This window comes from Panthera onca, chromosome A1 (assembly GCF_046562875.1).
Source record: "Panthera onca isolate mPanOnc1 chromosome A1, mPanOnc1 haplotype 2, whole genome shotgun sequence".
NCBI lineage: Eukaryota > Metazoa > Chordata > Mammalia > Carnivora > Felidae > Panthera > Panthera onca.
The window spans coordinates 138,284,423-138,304,852 of NC_138339.1; the positions used below are offsets into that span (position 1 = coordinate 138,284,423).

At 35.3% G+C, this 20,430-nt stretch overlaps 1 protein-coding gene across 1 annotated transcript in view; it reads right to left on the minus strand.

The window, feature by feature from the left end:
• SNX2 (sorting nexin 2) overlaps positions 1-20,430 on the minus strand; it is a 56,280-nt gene that overhangs the window by 6,634 nt on the left and 29,216 nt on the right. The window contains exons 6-11 of the mRNA XM_060636273.3: positions 20,103-20,244; positions 14,967-15,045; positions 6,903-6,978; positions 5,390-5,503; positions 5,036-5,129; positions 3,455-3,660 (exon numbers count right to left, since the gene is read on the minus strand). Coding sequence (XP_060492256.1) covers positions 3,455-3,660; positions 5,036-5,129; positions 5,390-5,503; positions 6,903-6,978; positions 14,967-15,045; positions 20,103-20,244 — 711 coding nt within the window. The remainder of the gene's footprint in view (positions 1-3,454; positions 3,661-5,035; positions 5,130-5,389; positions 5,504-6,902; positions 6,979-14,966; positions 15,046-20,102; positions 20,245-20,430) is intronic.

The window sequence follows — 20,430 nt, forward strand, 5'->3', positions numbered from 1 at the left end:
TTTTTTTAGTTTTGCACTTCATGCCCAACCCTGAGGTCAAGACCTGAGTTGACATCAAGAGTCAGATGCTCAACTGACTAAGCGATCCACACATCCACTCCTAGTTTTAATTTTAATTAGTATCACCTTCCAATTCAGTGATTCTGAAAATATGCCACTCAGCTTCCTGGAGTCGTCAAAGGATGTTGATTACTTATAGCCAAACATAGAAGATTTTCAACTCTTTGGGGAAACCATCTAGTGGGCTTACAAGGTATTTTACATGTTTTATAAATTTACATTCTCTGTAAGAATTCTTCATGAAAAGTTCTAGTGCAAAACATACTGAAAACCGTATTTTCAATCCCTGACCCTACTGTAGGGGTTCACAGGCAGCCAATACATGAGAATGCATACAATGAGTTCAATGCTTAATATATGTTAGGTAACATTACTAGCCAAAATGTGGAGTCCTACATGTGAGAGGCCATGCCCTGTACAAAGAGAAAAGCAGGAGTTTCCTGGATACACGGCCAGGCTTAAGTAATACGTAAGTGGCTGGTCTTAGCTCCTTCCCCACTTTGGGTCTAAAGCACTTTTAGTTTCAAACTTATCATCAGAAAAGTATTTTCAATATGGATAAAAACAAAGGGCTAGGTAGTATTAAGTAGCTATTAGAAATACAGAAGACCAAACACAAAAGAAAACTGGGCACAGGACATGAAGAGTTCACACACACAAAAAGAAATGGAAATGGCTTAACATTTGTAAATAGGCTTAAATTCACAATAACTAAAGAAATGAAAACTTACACCAAAAAGCACCTTTGTTATTTGGGTGGGAGAAGAAGGACCACATACGATGATGGGAGTACAAAGGAGTATAATCTCTTCAGACAGTAACAAAAGAGTATTTACTGAAATTTAAAATTCATATACCCTTTGGCCAAGCAACTCTATCTACTTCTAGGAAGTTTATGCCCAAAGAGTGATTTTCAAAAAACTTACTATTCACAAGTAGACTCAGGCTATCCAATCAAACCTTAAAAAGAATGTAATGTATCTACAGAGGCTAATGTGAACACTTGCCCAAAACAGAGTGGGTGAAAAAGCTGGCAAGGAATGGTACATATAGTATGCTCCTTCTTCAAGAAGGAAGAGATGCAGAGAGGGAAGAAAAAAGAGAAAGGGAAAGAAAGGTGGCAAGAAAAAGAAAATTAGTGTCATACACACGCATAGCTAAGGCTGTAAAGACATACAAGAATGTAACAGCATTTGACTGAGGAAAGAGACCCATGGTATTGGGTAGAGAAGGACTTGGCTTTTTTTTTTTTTTTTTAAATTTTCTTAATGTTTATTTATTTTTGAGAGAGAGACAGACAGAGAGACAGAGTGCAAGCAGTGGAGGAGCACAGAGAGAAGAAGACACAGAATCTGAAGCAGGCTTCAGGCTCTGAGCTGTCAGCACAGAGCCTGATGCGGGGCTTGAACCCACAGACCACGAGATCATGACCTGAGCCAAAGTCGGCCACTTAACTGACTGAGCAACCCAGGAGCCCCTGAACTTGACCTTTTTGGGTTTGAGATTTAATATGTCCATGGATCACATTTTCAAATACAAATAAATCGGTTTAAAAAAAAACCCAAACCAAACCAAAGACCACAAAAATTCCCTCTCAATCTATCCCATAATTTCTCAACTCCTTTGTGCAGCTGACCTGGGCAAGGTTTCAGCAGAAAACAAAAAGTCGATGTGAAAGAGCTTAATTTACTTCAAGATATAACTTAAGCATGGCTCTTTAACTTTCTTTCAGTCAAGGAATCACTAATTCAGTTCTTCTCAAAGTCTGTTCCATTTATGTAAAAAGATATTAAGTAGAAAAGAACTCCTGTTCATATGACCTTGTAAATCTCTGGATTACATAAGGTTAAATGTTTTATTTTATTTTTTACTCCTAGACAGTTATGAGCATTTTAATGCTCTCTCAATCTGTAAGACAGGGATACTGTATACATTATCTCCCAAACTCAGTTGATCATGGTACATCTTCTGGTGTCAGTGTTGTTCTGCAAAACATGAACTTAAGTGAATTTCAGAGAAAGTAAAAATACAGCAGGAAGACTGAGGCAGCACAGGGCCAGCCCAGGTGAGGGCTCATCACCCAAGACACAAGCAGGCCATTCCCACCAGGGAGTAATCTCCCGGGTTAGTGCTCCTCAGCAGGTACTCCTTCTTACAGACACTGCCTGGCTTCCCTTTTTGGATCCATAGGTATTCTGAAAGGTGCTCTACTTTTTTACAGCAGCCCTCATGCTAGTGGGAGTTCTGGAATGAGGTGAGATTGGATGGGAGAGGAACAAGAACCATTATGTGTGAAATGGATTTCTGCATATCACAAGTTGCCCATGTACAATGAAGTACACTCTAATAACTGCTGTCTATATTACCTTAAGTAACTGAAAAGTACAATTAACCACCAGAAATATAGAGTAACACCTAAGAGTAAATACGACCAAGACTGGTAATTTTACCAATCCCAAGATAGCGCCATTCTTTAGAGCTAAGAACCCTCTAGCAATAACTGTCACGGTTAGCTTGAGAAGAGGATTGTAAATGATATACATTGTATCAATGTTCTACGTATTAATACTAAATTGGACACAGACTTTAACTGAAAAAAAGGAACAAGGTCTCAGTAACTGTCTGAATTCAAAGTAAAAGGTAAATTCCCAGTTCCTCCACCCTATGATGATTAATGCTCATAAAAATAATCGAAAGACACCATAGGGTCTTAAAGTACCTTTTGAAACATAGGACAGATAAAATAACACGCACTTTAACTATATGAACACTGGAGACATCTGTAGAAAACCAATTTTCATTAGTTAACTAGATTACTTTCCCAACTATTCAGAAACTTAACTGTTCATCCTTAAACATTACTACAAGATAACACAATTCATTATCTAATCTAGTCCCGAGTCAGCTCTAAATATACAGTGACTACATATTTCAGTGTGTGCAAAGAATGTTTGCTTCTAGTTCAGATGAATGCTACAAGCCACCATTCAACATTTATGCAACAATCAGTTCTGGTTTTGTTCTGCTTCCTATCATACCTTTACTAACGATAACAGAGTCCATGGCTACTTTTAGTTCAAGCTAGAGTGACCAAATAAATACTACCGGTTAGGTGCAAGCTTGTATAGGTAAGTATGTAGGTACACGTGTATCGTTTTCACTGTATTTGGCATTGTTTACACCTCTTAAAAACATCAGTTGTATCTATCATTGTCCAAGTCACAGTGGAAGAAAGTATTCGGCTATGAATCATCCATCTTGAAGCCATCTATACGTACTGAGAGAATACAGAACTTATACACTCAAATACATGCCTAATGGGTAACCAAATTCTTCTTAAAAGCAAACCACTGAAGTGAGAAAAACTCAAGGAAGATTGCAAAATGAGGCTTACTTTCACTGCGGCAATAAGACGAATGTAGTCACTAAGTAGTTCTGAAAACATATAAAAGTCAGCAAAAGCCTGTTCTTGATGTAACTGGTCTATCTTCTCCTCCACTTCCGCAAGCTGAGACAGAGCTCTAGATAAAGCAGTGTGGTCCTCAGAATTACCTAACATGGCAGCACTTTTAGCAAAGGCAGCTGTGTTGGCTGAAAGTTCTGAAATAAAAAAGTATTCACTTTTACTGTTCACTAGTAAAGTTTTTAAATACTGCATTGATTTCTCTACTTTCTCTCTAAATTTTACCTGTTTATGTATTGGTCAAATAATTATCTTAAAATAATTAACATAAAACAACCAGTCATTAAGACGCCTTCGGCATACATGCCAACTGCTCAGAGCTCTACGGAAAATTAGAAGAACATTAAAGAAAAATCAAGAAGAACCACTGCCTATATTCCCAAGGGATGAACTATGTTTAATTATATATAATCTGCCTCCGCCTTCTTCCTGAAGCGCTGTTTTTGTCTGTTCCTAGAAAAGATAAAACATATTTTCTTGTCTCTGGAAAGCACTGGGAGGACTTGTAATTGACTTATACTACATTTTTTGGCCTTTACACATTTATTTGAAATTGAAAATGTCTCTTATTTTTAACGAAAACATTAGTTAGCTAATAGGAAAAAAATCAAGGTAAAACTGTAGAGAATTGTATAATTCATAAAAATCTTATTTTTTTGTGTACAATGCTTGAACAGTGCTTGGTGGAAATACTAAGAATTTCTAAACAGATTTCTGAACATAATCATTTCAGACACAGATGTTTATAAGCTAAATAATGCCAAGAACTAATAATACATTGCCTAGAAATTGCTCTACGTTACATAATATTCTCTAAAAGAACCATAAAGTCATTCTCTACAAGATACAGTATAAATGGCAAAAGCTGTTATAAACTACTTTCAATAAAAGCATACTGATGTATTTCTGTAGTTGTTTTACTGAAATGGTTACTGGTAATGGTACATACTAAATTACTTAGTAAGTACTTTAGAAAGCTAACATGAAAATCCTCATATTCTTAGAAAACCACAAAAACTTCATCATAGAATTAAAAAAATACAACTCAAATTGCCAATCAATTTTTAACGGCCCCTCCCCTAGACTTTTTAATTTGGCTGTTCAAAAAATGAAGAAAATAATTCAAAATTTTCTAGGAAATGCAGGCACACAGAAAGTTTTCAAAGACAAATTTCAAAAATCAATTTTTAAGCTGATATTTTTAACTGTATCAGTTACTAATAAGACATCTTCATTCATTAAACTATACGAATGTTAACAAAGTGTTAATCAAATGAACAACAGTTTTAAACCAAACTTACACTTTTATAAGCTCAGGATTTTTATACTTCTCAACTAAGTTAGGTTACAACAGAACAAAAAAATATTAACAAGGTTGAAATGGAAAACATTCTCTTAAACTATTGTTCTCTCTCTTCTATAGTAGCTCCAGAATGTGCATTTTAATAAAATTTAAATAAAATCTGTAATTAACTTATGGTGTTAAACACATAAATAACGAGGCAAACAAACCTTTTCTATGACAGACCAAGGCTTCAACACTAGCATGAAGTTTCCTAAGTTGCTGATCCAGATTTTCAAATTGCTGCTGCTTTTCTTCAAACCACTAAGAAAAAAAAAATGAAAAATGGAGCTAATTTAGCAAGAACAAACCGCTGTAAATTAGGTTACCAATAGCAAGCCACATTCCTTGTTTTAAAGCAACAAATTAACCGTGTATATAAAACCATGGTAGTCAACTGATGTGGCTGAGGACTAAACTCAATAAGCAAATTAATATCCTATTTTCTACTTGTACAGCTTTAAAATGCAATTGTTGGGCTCATTAATTCATCTCATTATTCAAGTCGAAAAATCAGCTCTTACTGCATCCGATTCATTCATCTTGATTGTCATTTTGTTGACAGCGTCGGCAGCCTTGTTCACCATCCTCAATATTCCTGCTCCACTCAGAGCCTGTGTGTTAACTGCTCTAGGCAGCTGGAATTGAATGACAAATAAGGGCAAACAAACCGGTTAAAAGGCTGGAGGTTTAAGTGGGCGCAAAAGGAACTGCACACCCCCTCCAAAAAAAGAAAAAAAGAAAAAAAAGGAGGTTGTATTTTCTTCACTCTCATACATTTCAATAGTGAGATCTAATTTCTCAAATACACTACTTGTACACTCTCAAAGGAAAACTTAAAAAATAGACTTTCCATTTGCTTTTCTTCAGCACGTTTACATTTAGATGGAACAACACTCTGTTTGTCAAAATATATTAAGAGATTGTCAAGTACCTTAACATTGGCCACCTGTTTGCTTGCAGAAATAAACTTGTTTATAAGGAAAGAAGAAAGTCTTGAGAAAAATCTCCTTATGTTCAGCTAGGAGGGTGTGATTCTAAATTTTTAAAAAATTCTAGTATTCCAGTAAATTAGAAAAAACATCTCAAATAGTAATAATTAGAACTGTAAACTGTTACAAGCCCCAAATGTACTAAGCATCTCAAATAAAAGGAGCAGCATGGTTATAATTTAAGCTCTTTTAAGTCACAAATTTGCTTTCAGAACCTTGGTAAGAATATTAGAATGTAGACATATAAACACATTTAGCTGTCTCTAAAAGGAGGCCTGAATAAACTTATTTCAACACAATGCCTAAACAACCACTTAGGGCATTGAGAATTAGACTATTTAGAGATCATTCTTCTAAATCTGGTTTAAAATTTTTGAAAAAGAAAGTGGTCATCCTACTGTTACCAAAGCAGAAAAGGTATTTTACTAATAATTTAAATTATTAAAACACTAACCTCAAGGGGCACCTGGGTGGCTGAAATCAACTCCTGATTTCAGCTCAGGTTATGATCTCACAGTCATGAGATTGAGCCCCATGTCAGGCTCAGAGCTGGGTGTGGAGCATACTTAAGATTCTCTCCCTCCCTCTCCCTCTCCCCCATGAATGCACTCTCTCTCACAATAAACACTAAGAACCACCCCCCAAAAAAAAGAAAAAAGAAAATCAATTTGTTCCATTCACTAATCCCATCATTTACCGAATATCTATTTTTACAAAAATTATCAAAATGACAAACACAGGGGTGCCTGCGTGGCTCAGTCGGTTAAGCATCGACTTCGGCTCAGGTCATGATCTCACAGTTCGTTGAGTTTGAACCCTGCGTCGGGCTCTGTGCTGTCAGCTCAGAGTCTGGAGGCTGCTTCAGATTCTGTGTGTGTGTGTCTCTCTCTCTCTCTCTGCCCTTCCCCCACTCACACTCTGTCTGTCTCCCCCAAAAATAAATAAAACATTAAAAAAACCCTTATTTTTAAAAAATAAAATAAAATGACAAACACAAATAATATGAAAATTCGTATCATACAAAAATTTAAGGTAGAAATAATACCTCTGAACTTTCCAGGAACTGCCTTAAATCAGGATCCTGTAGTAAAGTTGGATGCTTTACTGTTCTTTGAAGATACCTAGATATAAGAATAAAATTTCTCCTTTATTTATGAGTAGCACTTTATTTTAAATATTATTTGAACAAAACCACACAAACAAACCAAAAAAATAGGTAAAATTATATCCTCAGTCTGCCTCCTAGAATATCAGTCTGCTTTCACTCTAATTGTTTAGACTCTTCTAGCAATTTAATGACTAAAAAGCTTTTTATTCCTCTTTTGAAAGTTCATCATATATAAAAAGAGCCATGGTTGGGGCGCCTGGGTGGCTCAGTCGGTTGAGTGTCCGACTTCGGCTCAGGTCACGATCTCACGGTCCATGAGTTCGAGCCCCGCGTCGGGCTCTGGGCTGATGGCTCAGAGCCTGGAGTCTGCTTCCGATTCTGTGTCTCCCTCTCTCTCCGCCCCTCCCCTGTTCATGCTCTGTCTCTCTCTGTCTCAAAAATAAATAAACGTAAAAAAAAAAGTATTTAAAAAATAAAAATAAATAAATAAATAAATAGATAGATAAAAAGAGCCATGGCAGGTTGTGGAAATGGGGATATAGGAGAGATTAAATAATTTACTAAACTTCTCACTGCGAAGTATAGAGTTGTAAAAAGGTATATGAGTTTGTTGAATAATTTTTTCTTTGGGTGGAGTCACCATGTTCTGAGCTAATATTTCAGAGTCCTAACACATATCACTATATATATTCCAATCAACTATTTTTTTTTTTATTACTGCTGTTATCACCAAAACAGAGAAACACCTACCAGATTTTTTTGCTTGTCAGCAAATTATCAAATCAGCTTTGATCTTTATTGGACAAGGACTGATTTTCTTCAAAATTCCATTTTTAATAAGGTTTTGCTAAAAGTTTGATTCATGTTTTTCTTATAGAACACAACATAAAATAAAAATGAAAAGTAAAGAGAAACACCCTTGCTAAATCACTATTAGCCCAACTTTAGATATTTTCCTTTACTAGAAAATAGAAAAGCCCAAGTTTCTGCCATCCATAATTAACATTCTTTCCTAAAAAGAAAAAAGGTCCACTATTTAATTATTCTTGATTACTTATCTAATCTCATGTTCTGCAAAATTATTCTTCCCTTAATGATTACATATACTAGTATTTCAATTATAATATTTTACCTCACAGTTAACATGTTTATTATACATCTACAGAATAAATGTAATCATTAATTTTCTTTGATCTCATTATAAGATTATAAAACATGCCTAAAGCTTCTGAAAAGCAATGGTAGCCTTCTATAAAGTCACAATGGTATAAAGTCACAATTCTACCCAGTGGTTAAAACGACTATTTTATCAGGGCCGAAATGTTAACTTCTGTTTTTATATATTTAAATACATTAAACTTCAAGTCATTAGCCCACATAAGAAAACACTGTAACAGAAATAGAGCATTTAGCAGGTATGTGCAATACATTCTACACTGTGGCTTAAAAAAATTTACTGCCAATATTATCAAGCTAAAAACGAGATGCAACAGGAATGTTAATTTTGTGTCAAAGAAATGGTGGTATACTCCCACTGGAATTTTACTTACAGTTTTAATACTCAAGTTTTCCAATAGTATTGGGTTATTTGGTTGTTTACGGCATGTACCGCTTAAAGCAGTTTGCATAAGTTGTTCACGGGAGTGCACACAACAACTGGCAAACAGCAAGTACTCAGACATTTGTAAAATGAACCAGCAGGAAGGAAGACGAAACATGTCGTACCCAAACTTTGTACATCCTAATAGTTCAAACCTAAATATCATTACCTACTACTACTTACATTCTAAAATGGCTTTCCAAAGTGAGCTCTGTAGAATACTAGTCTCCTTCAGTATTCCGGGAAAAAGACTGGTTCTACAATCAGGCAAGTCTGAAACTTATCACATACACATCACTCTCTTTGAGTCCTAAATAGCAGCGTGTTAAGTGCTGCACAAAGTCTTACAGGAAAAAAACCTGGTTTAACTTTGTTAAACCCTACATTAACAAAACTCAATTGTCTAGATTTTCCTTTGTCATCCTACCACATACTAGCATTCTGAGGCATCAACATCTTGGAAAAGGGCATTCTAGAAAAAAGACAGAAAAACTTTACTTCTTAAGGGTTACACAGAAGTAAATAGCAGTTAACTGTTTCTTAAAAAGCATTAAGCTTAATGTTAAAATTAGGAACAGGAATATAAAACAGATTTTCTGTTCCAGAGATAATTACCTTTTAATGTTTTTTTCTAAAGGTGTATGTATACACACAAACTCAGATACTTTGGTTTTCACAAAAGTATTACACCATTATACCTATAGGTGTGTATCCTTTCCCGCAAAACAGTCAGTTGTAGATACCTTTCTATGTCATGATATATTACTCTCTAATGTCATTTTTATTTATTTACTACACGGAATTCTATCCTACAGATAAACTATAATGTATTTTTTAATACTACAATCACTACTCGCTTTCTTATAATTTGCCAAGTACTATCACATACAATGGAATTTTATTCTTCAAATTGTATATAATCTACTTTGCTTATCTTAATACGCACATTTTATGTTTTTAAGATTTTTTTTCTAATGTTTATTTTTGAGAGAGCCAGAATGCAAGCGGGGGAGGAGCAGAAAGAGAGGGAGACAAAATCCAAAGCAGACTCCAGGCTCTGAGCTGTCAGCATAGAGCCTGACGTGGGTCCCGAACCCATGAGCCGAACCCATGAGCCGTGAGATCATGACCTGAGCCAAACTCAGAAGCTTAACCAACTGAGCCACACTGGTGCCCCTCAATAGGCACATTTTAAATGACAATTCCTATTTTACTAAGTGGTTTGTGTTTTTAAATTAGACAATAAAGGAACAGATTTGCATTTTGCTCTCTCTTCACATCAATCTTTCTACCATTATCACTTTCATCATTTCTTACAAGCCATGAAACTATCCTTCATCTTCATAATCCTTATGTTCATAGGGATGTATATTTTTTCATTTTTAAAAAAAAATTTAAAATTTTAGTTCCACTGCAGTTAACATACAGTGTTGGTATTACTTTCAGGCATACTACGCAGTGATTCAACAGTTCTATACAGTACTCAGTGCTCATCAGGGTAAGTGCACTCTTAATCCCCATCACCTACTGCACTCCCTCCCCTCTCCTCCCCTCTGGTAACCATCAGTTTGTCCTCTATATTTAAGGGTCTGTTTCTTGGTTTTCCTCTCTTTTTTTCCTTTGCTCATTTGTTGTTTCTTAAATTCTACGGATAAACGAAACCATATTGTATTTCTTACCCTGAATGACTTACTTCATTTAGTAATATACTCTTTAGCTCCACCCATGTTGTTGCAAATGGCAAGATTTCATTTCCTTTTATGGCTAATATTCCATTTTATCCACACACAAACACATCTTGATCCATTCATCTATCCATGGATACTTGGGCTACTTCCATATTGTAAATAATGCTGCAATTAACATAGGGGTGCATGCATTCCCCTGAATAAATGTTTTTGTATTTTCTGGGCAAATACACAATAGTGAGATTCCTGGATTGTAGTAGCTCTCTTTTTAACTTTTTGAGGAACTTCCATACTGTTTTCCATAGTGGCTGCACCAGTTTGCATTCCCACCAACCATGCAAAATGGTTCCTTTTTCTCTATATTCTTGCCAACACTTGTTTCTTAACTATGTGATTTTAGCTATTCTCACATATGTGAGGTGATATTTCACTGTAGTTTTAATCTGCATTTCCCTGATGATGAGTGCTGTTGAGCATCTTAGGACATATTTTAAATTAATGACTATTTGTAAATATTCACCAATTCAGAATTAAGGTCCGCAGGGTTGTAGATCTATAAAGGATGGATACAGAACAAAAACAGGAAAATACAGGGAGAAGAGGGAGAAGAGGGAGCACAGGGAAAGAGGCCTGAAAAGAGGCGTGGGGAGGAAGAGACGCATTTGGAAGAAGAAAGAAATGAAGACACAATGGAAAAGCTGACAAGTAAGTATCACACTCAACATGAGACAGTAGTTCTGCAGATTTGCTCCAAGGAAGGGTTACTAAAAAATTTAGAAGAATCGCTTAGGGTTTTAAGTTCTGACTTACTGAAAACAAAACAAAATAAAGCAGGTTACACAAAATTGAGAGGAATAAAGTTAAAAACATTTCTCTTACTCTTAAAAACTGAGAACAAACTGAGGGTTGATGGGGGGGTGGGAGGGTGGGGAGGGTGGGTGACGGGTATTGAGGAGGGCACCTTTTGGGATGAGCATTGGGTGTTGTATGGAAACCAATTTGACAATAAATTTCATATTTAAAAAAATAAAAATAAAAAATAAAAAAAATTTTTTTGACAAAAAAAAATTTCTCTTGCTTGAAACTCAAACACAGGTGCTAATGATAATGAACAAAAGAACAGAAAGGCACAAAGAGCCTGGGCTTTGATGACATTCATTTGTGGATTCAGCAAATATTTGTGAAGCATTTACTAACTGCATGTCATTTTCTGTTCTGAACACTCAGAATATATGAGAGAAAACTGTATTTTAGTAAGAGAAGACTGATCATGAATAAACACACAGATCATATATACAGTATGTGACCGACCAGCTGGCAGATGCTATGGAAAAAGGAGGGTAGAACGGTAGAGCAAATGAGATCAAGTGTGCAAGGTATCGTTGGGGGCAATTCAAAGAGAATAGGTTAGAATGAAGCCAATGATCAGAATAGACTTCACTGGAAAGATGATACTTGAACATCTAAAGTTAAAAGAGGTAAGGGAATTACCATGCGGACCTTTGAGAACAAAAGCTTTCTAGACAACGGGAGAGGCCAGTGAGAAAACTCTAAGGTGGGAAAATGCCAGGGATCTTTGAGAAGCAGCAAAATGACGAGTGTGGCCTGGAGCAGTGTGATCAAGGGGTACAGGAGATAGAACAGATAAGAGTGAGTGGTGCAGGTCATATAAGGTTCTGCAGGCCATCATAAGGACTGTGGCTTTTACGGAGTGACATGGGGAGCAAGAAACATGATGTGATTTATATTTTAAGAGGATGGTTCTGACTGCTGTATTAAGAAAGAGCAGAGATTCAAGGATGGAAACAGAAACCAATTAAGAACCTACTGGAGTTAATTCCAGCATTTGGACTACTATGGTAGTAGTGAGAAATGGTTGTATTCCACATTATCAGAAACTGGCAACAAGATTTTCAGAAAGCTGGATAATCCTAAATACTTCCTGATAGGAAAGCGTAGATTAATTAATCTGTACTAACTGTTAAGGCCAAGCCAGTTGAGTTTTTAGGTGCCTGGACTGAACACAATCCTGATAACATTTAAGATAAGGAAAAATGCTTTTAATGCTTTCAGTAAGTCGCCCAAGGCCACACAAATACTTTATAGTGTGTAGTGAAATACAGGCTTCAACAGAGAAAGGATTCTAACTCCCTACACACTGTATCACGCTACTCTATACTTCTCTGTTTATATCTGCAGAAGTGTATCCTTACCTATGAAATAAAGTCAATGTGCTCTTAACATAAAACGTGAAGCACTCTCAAGAAAACCAAGAGAGTGATCTTAGAGAAACTCTTATTAAAAGTACTTTCTGCTTACTTTAGTGAGTGTGGGTGGCCCAGGAGAGTCCCTTTCTTAACGACTCCCTCTCTCTTCCTGTATTTTAACACCAGATGTTCATCCTTTCATTCAAGACCAAAATCTAAATTTTCTGAGTTGAACAAACAAATAAATATACAAATTTATTACCATAGTATATACAAAGAAAACTACTTCCATGATCCACTAGATTAAAACTAGGTTAGGCATCCCATAGATAAGCCTGTTCTAATTTTTAAATTTTATGAAATGCCACAGAAAACTCCCTTTAGAAAAAGCATCCCAATTCCTCTGCTTCTTTATACCTATATTTTCTTTAGTCATATTTTTTAATGCAAAATGAACTTTTCCCTCATAGTATATGGTTTCTTTTGTTTATTATTATTATTACTGCAATAGCCACTAAGGTAGCACTTAACAAGTAACAGTTTTCACTAAAGAAACTGTTTTCAAATATCCACTAGATCAAATCCCAGTATTTCCTTACAACTCTCCTCAATGTTTCATACCACATGATGTTATGGTAAGTACTAAGCAATGCATTCAAGTTGCAAGAAAGGTGAATGTAGAATCAAATTATATGTCCTTGGTACAATAAATCTTCATTAAGTTCCTTATCAAGCATGCCATCTGAAACATTTCAAATTTACTCATAGAAAAATAGGACTTGAAAGGTTTCTCAAAGGGTCATGGTTACACTTTCAGGAAGAACTAAGCGAAATCGAAGCAGAACATTATCTACCTTTACTCTTAAAAACATTTGGTCTGTGACCTCTTTCACAACAGAAACAATTCTAAAGCCTAACCTAAACTTCTCTGGACACAATTCAATCCTTTCCTGAGTAAATGCTTTTCTCACAGGCACAATCTCATCCTTTAAGACTTCTGTAATAATAAGTTGCATAGTCAGCTTTCTTACTGTAAATTGTTCAAACCTGACTGTACTGCAGCATTTTGTTAAAATGGAAACAATTTATTAATAAGACCCAAAAATAAAGTGACTTAAAAATAGCTTAAATAATAATGTGCACCCTGGAGACAGACATACTATTTCTTAAAATCTGTCCTATCCACCTCATCTATTGATTTTAAGTCAAAAGAGAAAATAAAGAATAAGCACATTCAATTAAAATAACAAGGAAAAAAACCCTATGAAATTAGAAAATTTCTATGTCTAGGTGATTACCAACTTACGTTCTAAAAGTTGGGCTTTAAGATAATTTCAAATTTTTTTTCCTTAATTTTCAGCATAGCAAGGAAAGAATAAATGTTAAGATCCTGGGAGTGGGTTCCTCCTATCCGTAACTCATTTGGTCTGTAACATTGAAGACAACCCTTCAAAACTAAAGGAAACATGTCAAGTACTATGCAGTAAGGTACGGCAAATGTATCAGACTTGAAGCATGCAGTCAACTCAATAAATGACTCATACAATTGTGCACTCAAGTCAAAATCAATTATACAAAATTAAAGGAGGGAGCACAAACTTAATTTTTTATTGTGTTTAATAAAATTCCTAGCCAAGTAATAATTCAATGGAACTATAGCGAGCCAAATTATCCAACAAAGAATGTGAATATGGGTAAAACTTCCTAGAACCTAAATAATACTAAATATTAAAAATCCGAATATTTTTTATCATTTCTTTCTTCCCATTTACAAGTTTCATGGTATCTTTTTACAAGCTTAGCCATTCCTTACTCCTAATGCAAAATACAGCTATGTTTTTAAAAATAAATCTTATTTTATTACAAGAATTGTTTTTAAATGTTTATTCATTTTTGAGCAAGAGATACGTACACAGAGTGTAAGCAGGGGAGGGGCAAAGAGACAGGGAGACACAGAATCTGAAGCAGGTTCCAGGGTCTGAGCTGTCAGCACAGAGCCCGACACGGGGCTTGAAGTCACGAACCGCGAGATCATGACCTGAGCTGTAGTCAGACGCTTAACCAACTGAGCCACCCAGGTGCCACAAAAATCTCTACACCTAACGTGGGGCTGGAACTACAACCCCACGATCAAGAGTTACATGCTCAACCAACTGAAGCAGCCAGATGCCCCTATGATACATTAATTCTATCCCCAACTAACTAATGCCTTTATATTCCTGCTTACAACACAGGATACAAAAATAGGTGTTATTTTATTAGACACACTATTTGCTAAATACTAATCCACTATGATGATTAATGAAAACAGAACACAGTATTACACAGTATTGTGTTGTTGAAAGAAGTAATTTTCTTAATAAAAGTTTAAAGCACTCTTAGTAGAACCATGAAATGGTACTGTGAAAAAAAACATTAAAATATAGTTGTGCCATATAATGGAATTAGACTTATTATTACTGAAATAAAAACACGACAGTAATAAAGCATAGCTGTCTACAATTACCTTTCAAGAGCTGCTCTCCGTTTTTCTACAAATTCAGTGGATGACGAGTCTTCTTTACCCACTTTGACCTTGGTCATGCCTTTGAAAAAACACTCAATGAGACTCATGATAATTTTGTTATTTGAAACAGTTTTTTTATAGTCATTCCTTCATAATTTAAAACACACTTTAAATTTGAATGTGATTAAAAAAAAGAGCTCCTAAACTTATAACCAGTATCATACTTTAGAGAAATTATAACTCATCATATATTAACATCTCATCTTGCTAAGTACGCAAAACATGAAACCAGATAAAGCAGAGGGTGAGCTGTGTCTGTAGTTTTCTAAACTCTATTTGCGTTCCTTATCTGTTACATACTACACTCATGGTAAATTAAAATGTGTTTGCATTTCAATATGCATAAAGACATTCAAATTAGCAAATTTAAGCTCAATTACTATTTCCATTTCTTATGAGTAATAATTAAGGTTCTTTAGTTTGGGAACTAGAAAAATGGAGTATAATCCATGAGTGTGCTAAGTATTTTCCTTGTTGTAGAGTCTAAAAACATCTTGTTTATTTATTATAGCTAGTTTTGTAATAGCTGAAACAACAAACACTTTCATAAAAAATCATGTTAATCATTTCTGTACTGGCAATTTAAATTTTAACAATAATGTATCAAACTGCATATTTTTCTTTTTTCCTTGTGCTTTTTTCTTTCAGAATCAATTCTGTAGCAACGAAGTAATGACATATGCTACAACATGGATGAACTTTAAAGATACGCTATGAAAGGGGCGCCTGGGTGGCTCAGTCAGCTGAGTGTCTGACTCTCGGGTCACGATCCCAGGGTTGAGTCCCGCGTCAGGCTTGGTGGTCATGCTTTGTGCTGAGTGTGGAGCCTGCTTCAGGCTCATATGCATGTGTGCACACGCCCTCTCTCTCTCTCTCCTTCTCTCTCATCTCCCTTGCTTGCTACCTCTCTTAAAAGAAAAATACTATGTGAAGGAAACCTGTCACAAAGGCCCACTTATTTTCCTTTACATGAAACGTTCAGAATAGGCACATCTAGAGAGAAAGAAAATAAATTAAAGACTGCCCAGGCCTAGGGAGTTGGGGGAGTTAGAGGATGACGGGAAGTGCTAATAAAGAGGGGGCGCCTGGTGGCTCAGTCGGTTAAGCATTTGACTTCAGATCAGGTCACAGTCTCGTAGTCCGTGGGTTCAAGCCACGTGGTGGGCTCTCTGCTGTCAGCACAGAAGCCACTCTGGATCCTCTCTCTCTCTGTCCCTCCCCTGCTCATGTGCACTTTTTCTCTCTAAAATAAACAAACATGAGGGGCATCTGGGTGGCTCAATCGGTTGGACATCCGACTTCTACTCAGGTCATGATCTAGCAGTTCATGAGTTTGAGCCCCACGTCGGGCTGTGTGCTGACAGCTCAGAGCCTGGAGGCTGCTTTGGATTCTGCGTCTCCGTCTCTCTCTGCCCTTCCCTCGATCATGCTCTCTCTCTCTCAAAAATGAATAAACATTAAAAAAAATTTTTTAATAAAAAATAAAATAAATATTTAAAAAATTTATTTAAAAGGAAGATATTCTAAAATTGACTGTGGTGGTGTATGCACAACTCTGAATATACTAAAAGCCTTATATACCACATTGAATTATACACACTTTATTTTTTTTAAGTAAGCTCTACACCCAATGGGGTGCTTGAACTCACAACCCTAAGGTCAAGAGTCGCATGCTCTACCAACTAAGCCAGCCAGACACCCCAAATTACACACTTTAAATAGATAAATCATATGGCATTTAAATTATATCTCAACAAAGCTATTAAAAATAGATTATGTAAAACCATGTAATTCTTATTCAGGCTGGTACATCTGATAAATAAACATATCATCTATGAATGTTTTGCCTAACATAATTAGTTCTTCTGAAATACAAGTTTGAAAAAGAAAACTCAAACACCTAAAATTATCCGCCATGAATGGACCACTAAAAGTGGGGTGTTACTGATATAACATATTGTTTCCCTCAAAAAAAATCTTACTGCTATGAAGTTCTTTACATTTTTCCCTTTAAGGATTTTCTGTTCATGCTACTTCATGCTACTGTTCATGCCAGACGTAATTATTAGGGGCCATCAGAGCAAATAAACACTTACTCTAACCAATTAACTCTTAAAACTTTTCAACTTTGTTGTTCTTTTCGAAAAGCTTAGTGAAACAGTGGTTTTCAGTTAACTAATCTTACAAACAGGTTAACTGTGGGCTAATGAAAAGACTCCTGTTCTTTCAGGGGCAGCTCTAACTTTTCAGCAAAGATGACAAATTACAATTCCTTTTCTCCTGCCCCCACTTTAAGTGTTTGTTAGTTGAAAACCACTGGCTGTATACTTAAGAGGGCCTCCCATATATCAACAGTTTTGTGGACAACCTATTCACTTTTTAAATTTTTATTTTATTAAGTTTATTTATTTTGAGACAGAGACAGAGCGTGCTTGCGAGCCAGTTGGGGAGGGGAAGAGAGGAGGGGGCAGAATCCCAAGCAAGCTCCGTGCTGCCAGCACAGAGCCTGACACAGGGCTCGAACCCAGACAAACTGTGAAACCAGGACCTAAACTGAAACCAAGAGTCAGACACTTAACCGAGTTTTGTTTTTTAAAAAACTGGTAAGACAATCTGAAAACATGACTGCTTCTGTATTTGCTTGGCTGCCAGGAAGTTCACAACAAATTTGTTACCCACCTTTAGTAATTACCTTTAGTAATTGTTCAGACTTTACATGTTTCATCTTACTGTTTGACTATGGTTATTTTTCCTGCTAATTTCTTTCTTTAGATATATATACACATATCTATATACGTATAGATATGTATATGTGTATATGTATACACACATGCAAGCATACACATACACATATGCGCACACGTGTGCACGCACATATGTGCATACATGTGCGCACGCGTATATGCACGTACACATATGTGCATGTGCGTGCACATACGTGTGTGCGTGTGTGTGTACATATATATTTTTTTAACTGCATTATATATGTAGTTGCCTTAAGTCGTTCCTGGAATAAAGTAGTATATAAATAAATATAGCACACGACAGGTTATGTAACCTCGATGAACCTTACCTTCCTTACCTATTACATAAGGACAACACTAAGTTAACTTCATAAAGTTGTTGTGAAGGTTAAATGAATCTCCTGGAAATTATTTAGCACAGTGCCATAGCACAGTAACTTTCAATAAATGTTAATTACGCCTATAATTTAACTGATAACCTTACAATGGAATGGGCAATCTTGGCCACGTGTATGCATAATACAAACATAACCGTGTGACTGTCCCCTAAAAGCCTTTTGAAGCCTGTGAGAATCAACATCAGAAAAGGATGCTCTTAAGATTTAGTTTCTAACTTCTATTTTAAATTTACACATACTATTTATTATGCTGTAACAATTTGTGGAAGGTTGAAGATCATTAAGGCAAAATATTAGCTTAAAACAATTAACCTGGACATTAAAATTTACTTTTTCAAAAAAATTCTTTTTGCTCTTTGTTTATAGACTGGATTAGCATGTTAGCCAGCAAAATGAGAAAAATAATTTATTTTTCCTCTCTTGATATATAAAAATAGTTGCACAACCTAATCAAAGAAAAAAAGGTAATAAATAATTTGTGATACAGGAAACTTAAGATCCATATAAATAGTAGGATGCCAGAAGATACCACTGCCAAAGTTTTAAAGATAAGAGAAATAAGATTATGAAGTAGGTCAGCAGTTCCCAAAATACAGTCAGAATACAAGAAAGGTTTCTGAGACCCTTTTTCAGACAGGTGTCGGGGAAGGGTGTACCAAAAAGCCTATTTTCATAATAATACCAGACTATTGTCTTTTTTACTCTCATTCTTTTAGGAAAGCTCAGCAGAATTTTACAAAGGTTATATGGTGTGTTATATCACAACAGATTGAATGCAGAAGCAGATATAAGAACATAGCTATTTTCTATTAAGCCAGATATCAGAGATTTGGAAAACTAAAACAAACAAAAAGCAAGCCACTCTTGTCACTTAAACTTACACTGCCTTACAAAAATTTAATTTATTGATATTCTTAATTTTTTAAAGTTTTTTAAAGTAGACTCTACCCACAACGTGGGGCTTGAACTCACAACCCCGAGAACAAGAGTCACATGCTCTACCAACTGAACTAGCCAGGTGCCCCTACAAAGTTTTTTATAATAAAAAAACTCAGAGAATATAATAAATGCATTTAAATATGTCAGGTTTTAAAGTCATAAAAGATACCAACAGAAGTGCTCTTCAAACAAAATGTTTTTAAAAAGTAAAAACAAAAATTTAAAGATCAGCAAAATTCAATTTGAATATTTTCACAATAAATTGAAAACACTGAGAAAAGAAGCACAAAATTTTAAGAGATGACATGTCTTTTAATGGGACAATGTAAGTTGTCCTCTTTTGAAATTTTCTGCATATTCTTTTTTTTTTTTTTTTAAAGCTCTACACCCAAAATGGGGCTTGAACTCCCGACCCTGTGGTCAAGAGTTGCACGCTCTGCCAAGAGAACCAACAGGTGCTTGCTCCCTTCTACAGGTTTTTAACTAAGCCTTTATTACTTGTATAGGTAGAAATGTTTTTAAGCATTAAATTGAGGTATGGAATATACTAACATGATACCTCTTATAAGATCTGGACTGGATCAAATCTTCTTTTTGGACAATGAATAGCTGAAACCCAAATACTTTCATTCCTTAGAAAAATGCTAACAAGCTACCAATATTAAGTATCTTCTGAGTGTTACTTAGTAAAATGTTAGGGTTTGATTGTCTTCAACTTGGCAAATTCAGACCCAATATTTAACATCGTTATATAAATCAAATCCTAAATTGATCCTATATAAATAAAAATCCTAAGAGGTTAGAAAATAAAAGTATGAGCTTATACATTCTTAATTGATGAATGATTATCATAAATGGAATGTTTATTAAATTCAGTATTGCCAGACACTATAATTTATCCTGATAATAAATGATCATGGTAGCCTAATAATCTATGTAGTTTAAAACTGAACTAGTAGCAGTAACTTTTTTTTTTTTTTTTAATTCATACTTACCTACTATACTCTTTTCTGGAGCTGGTGGCACAATATAACCAACATGTAAATACTTGCTTGCTAATTTGCTATGCAAACCGAGAAAGTCACTGAATCTTCTTTTAACTGAAAATTCACTCTTACTGAACATGGAAAGAGAAGTCTACAAGTGAAGAAGAGGCATTTTAAATTTTGAATACTAAGCAATTCTTCAGGAGTTAGCATCACATAAACCTGTGAACATACGTATACCTACACACACGTTTTACTATGCAAAAGACCACAGGGTAGCTAACTAATATGGAATACACATTTCTAACCAAAAAAAAACCCCAAAAAACTCCTACGT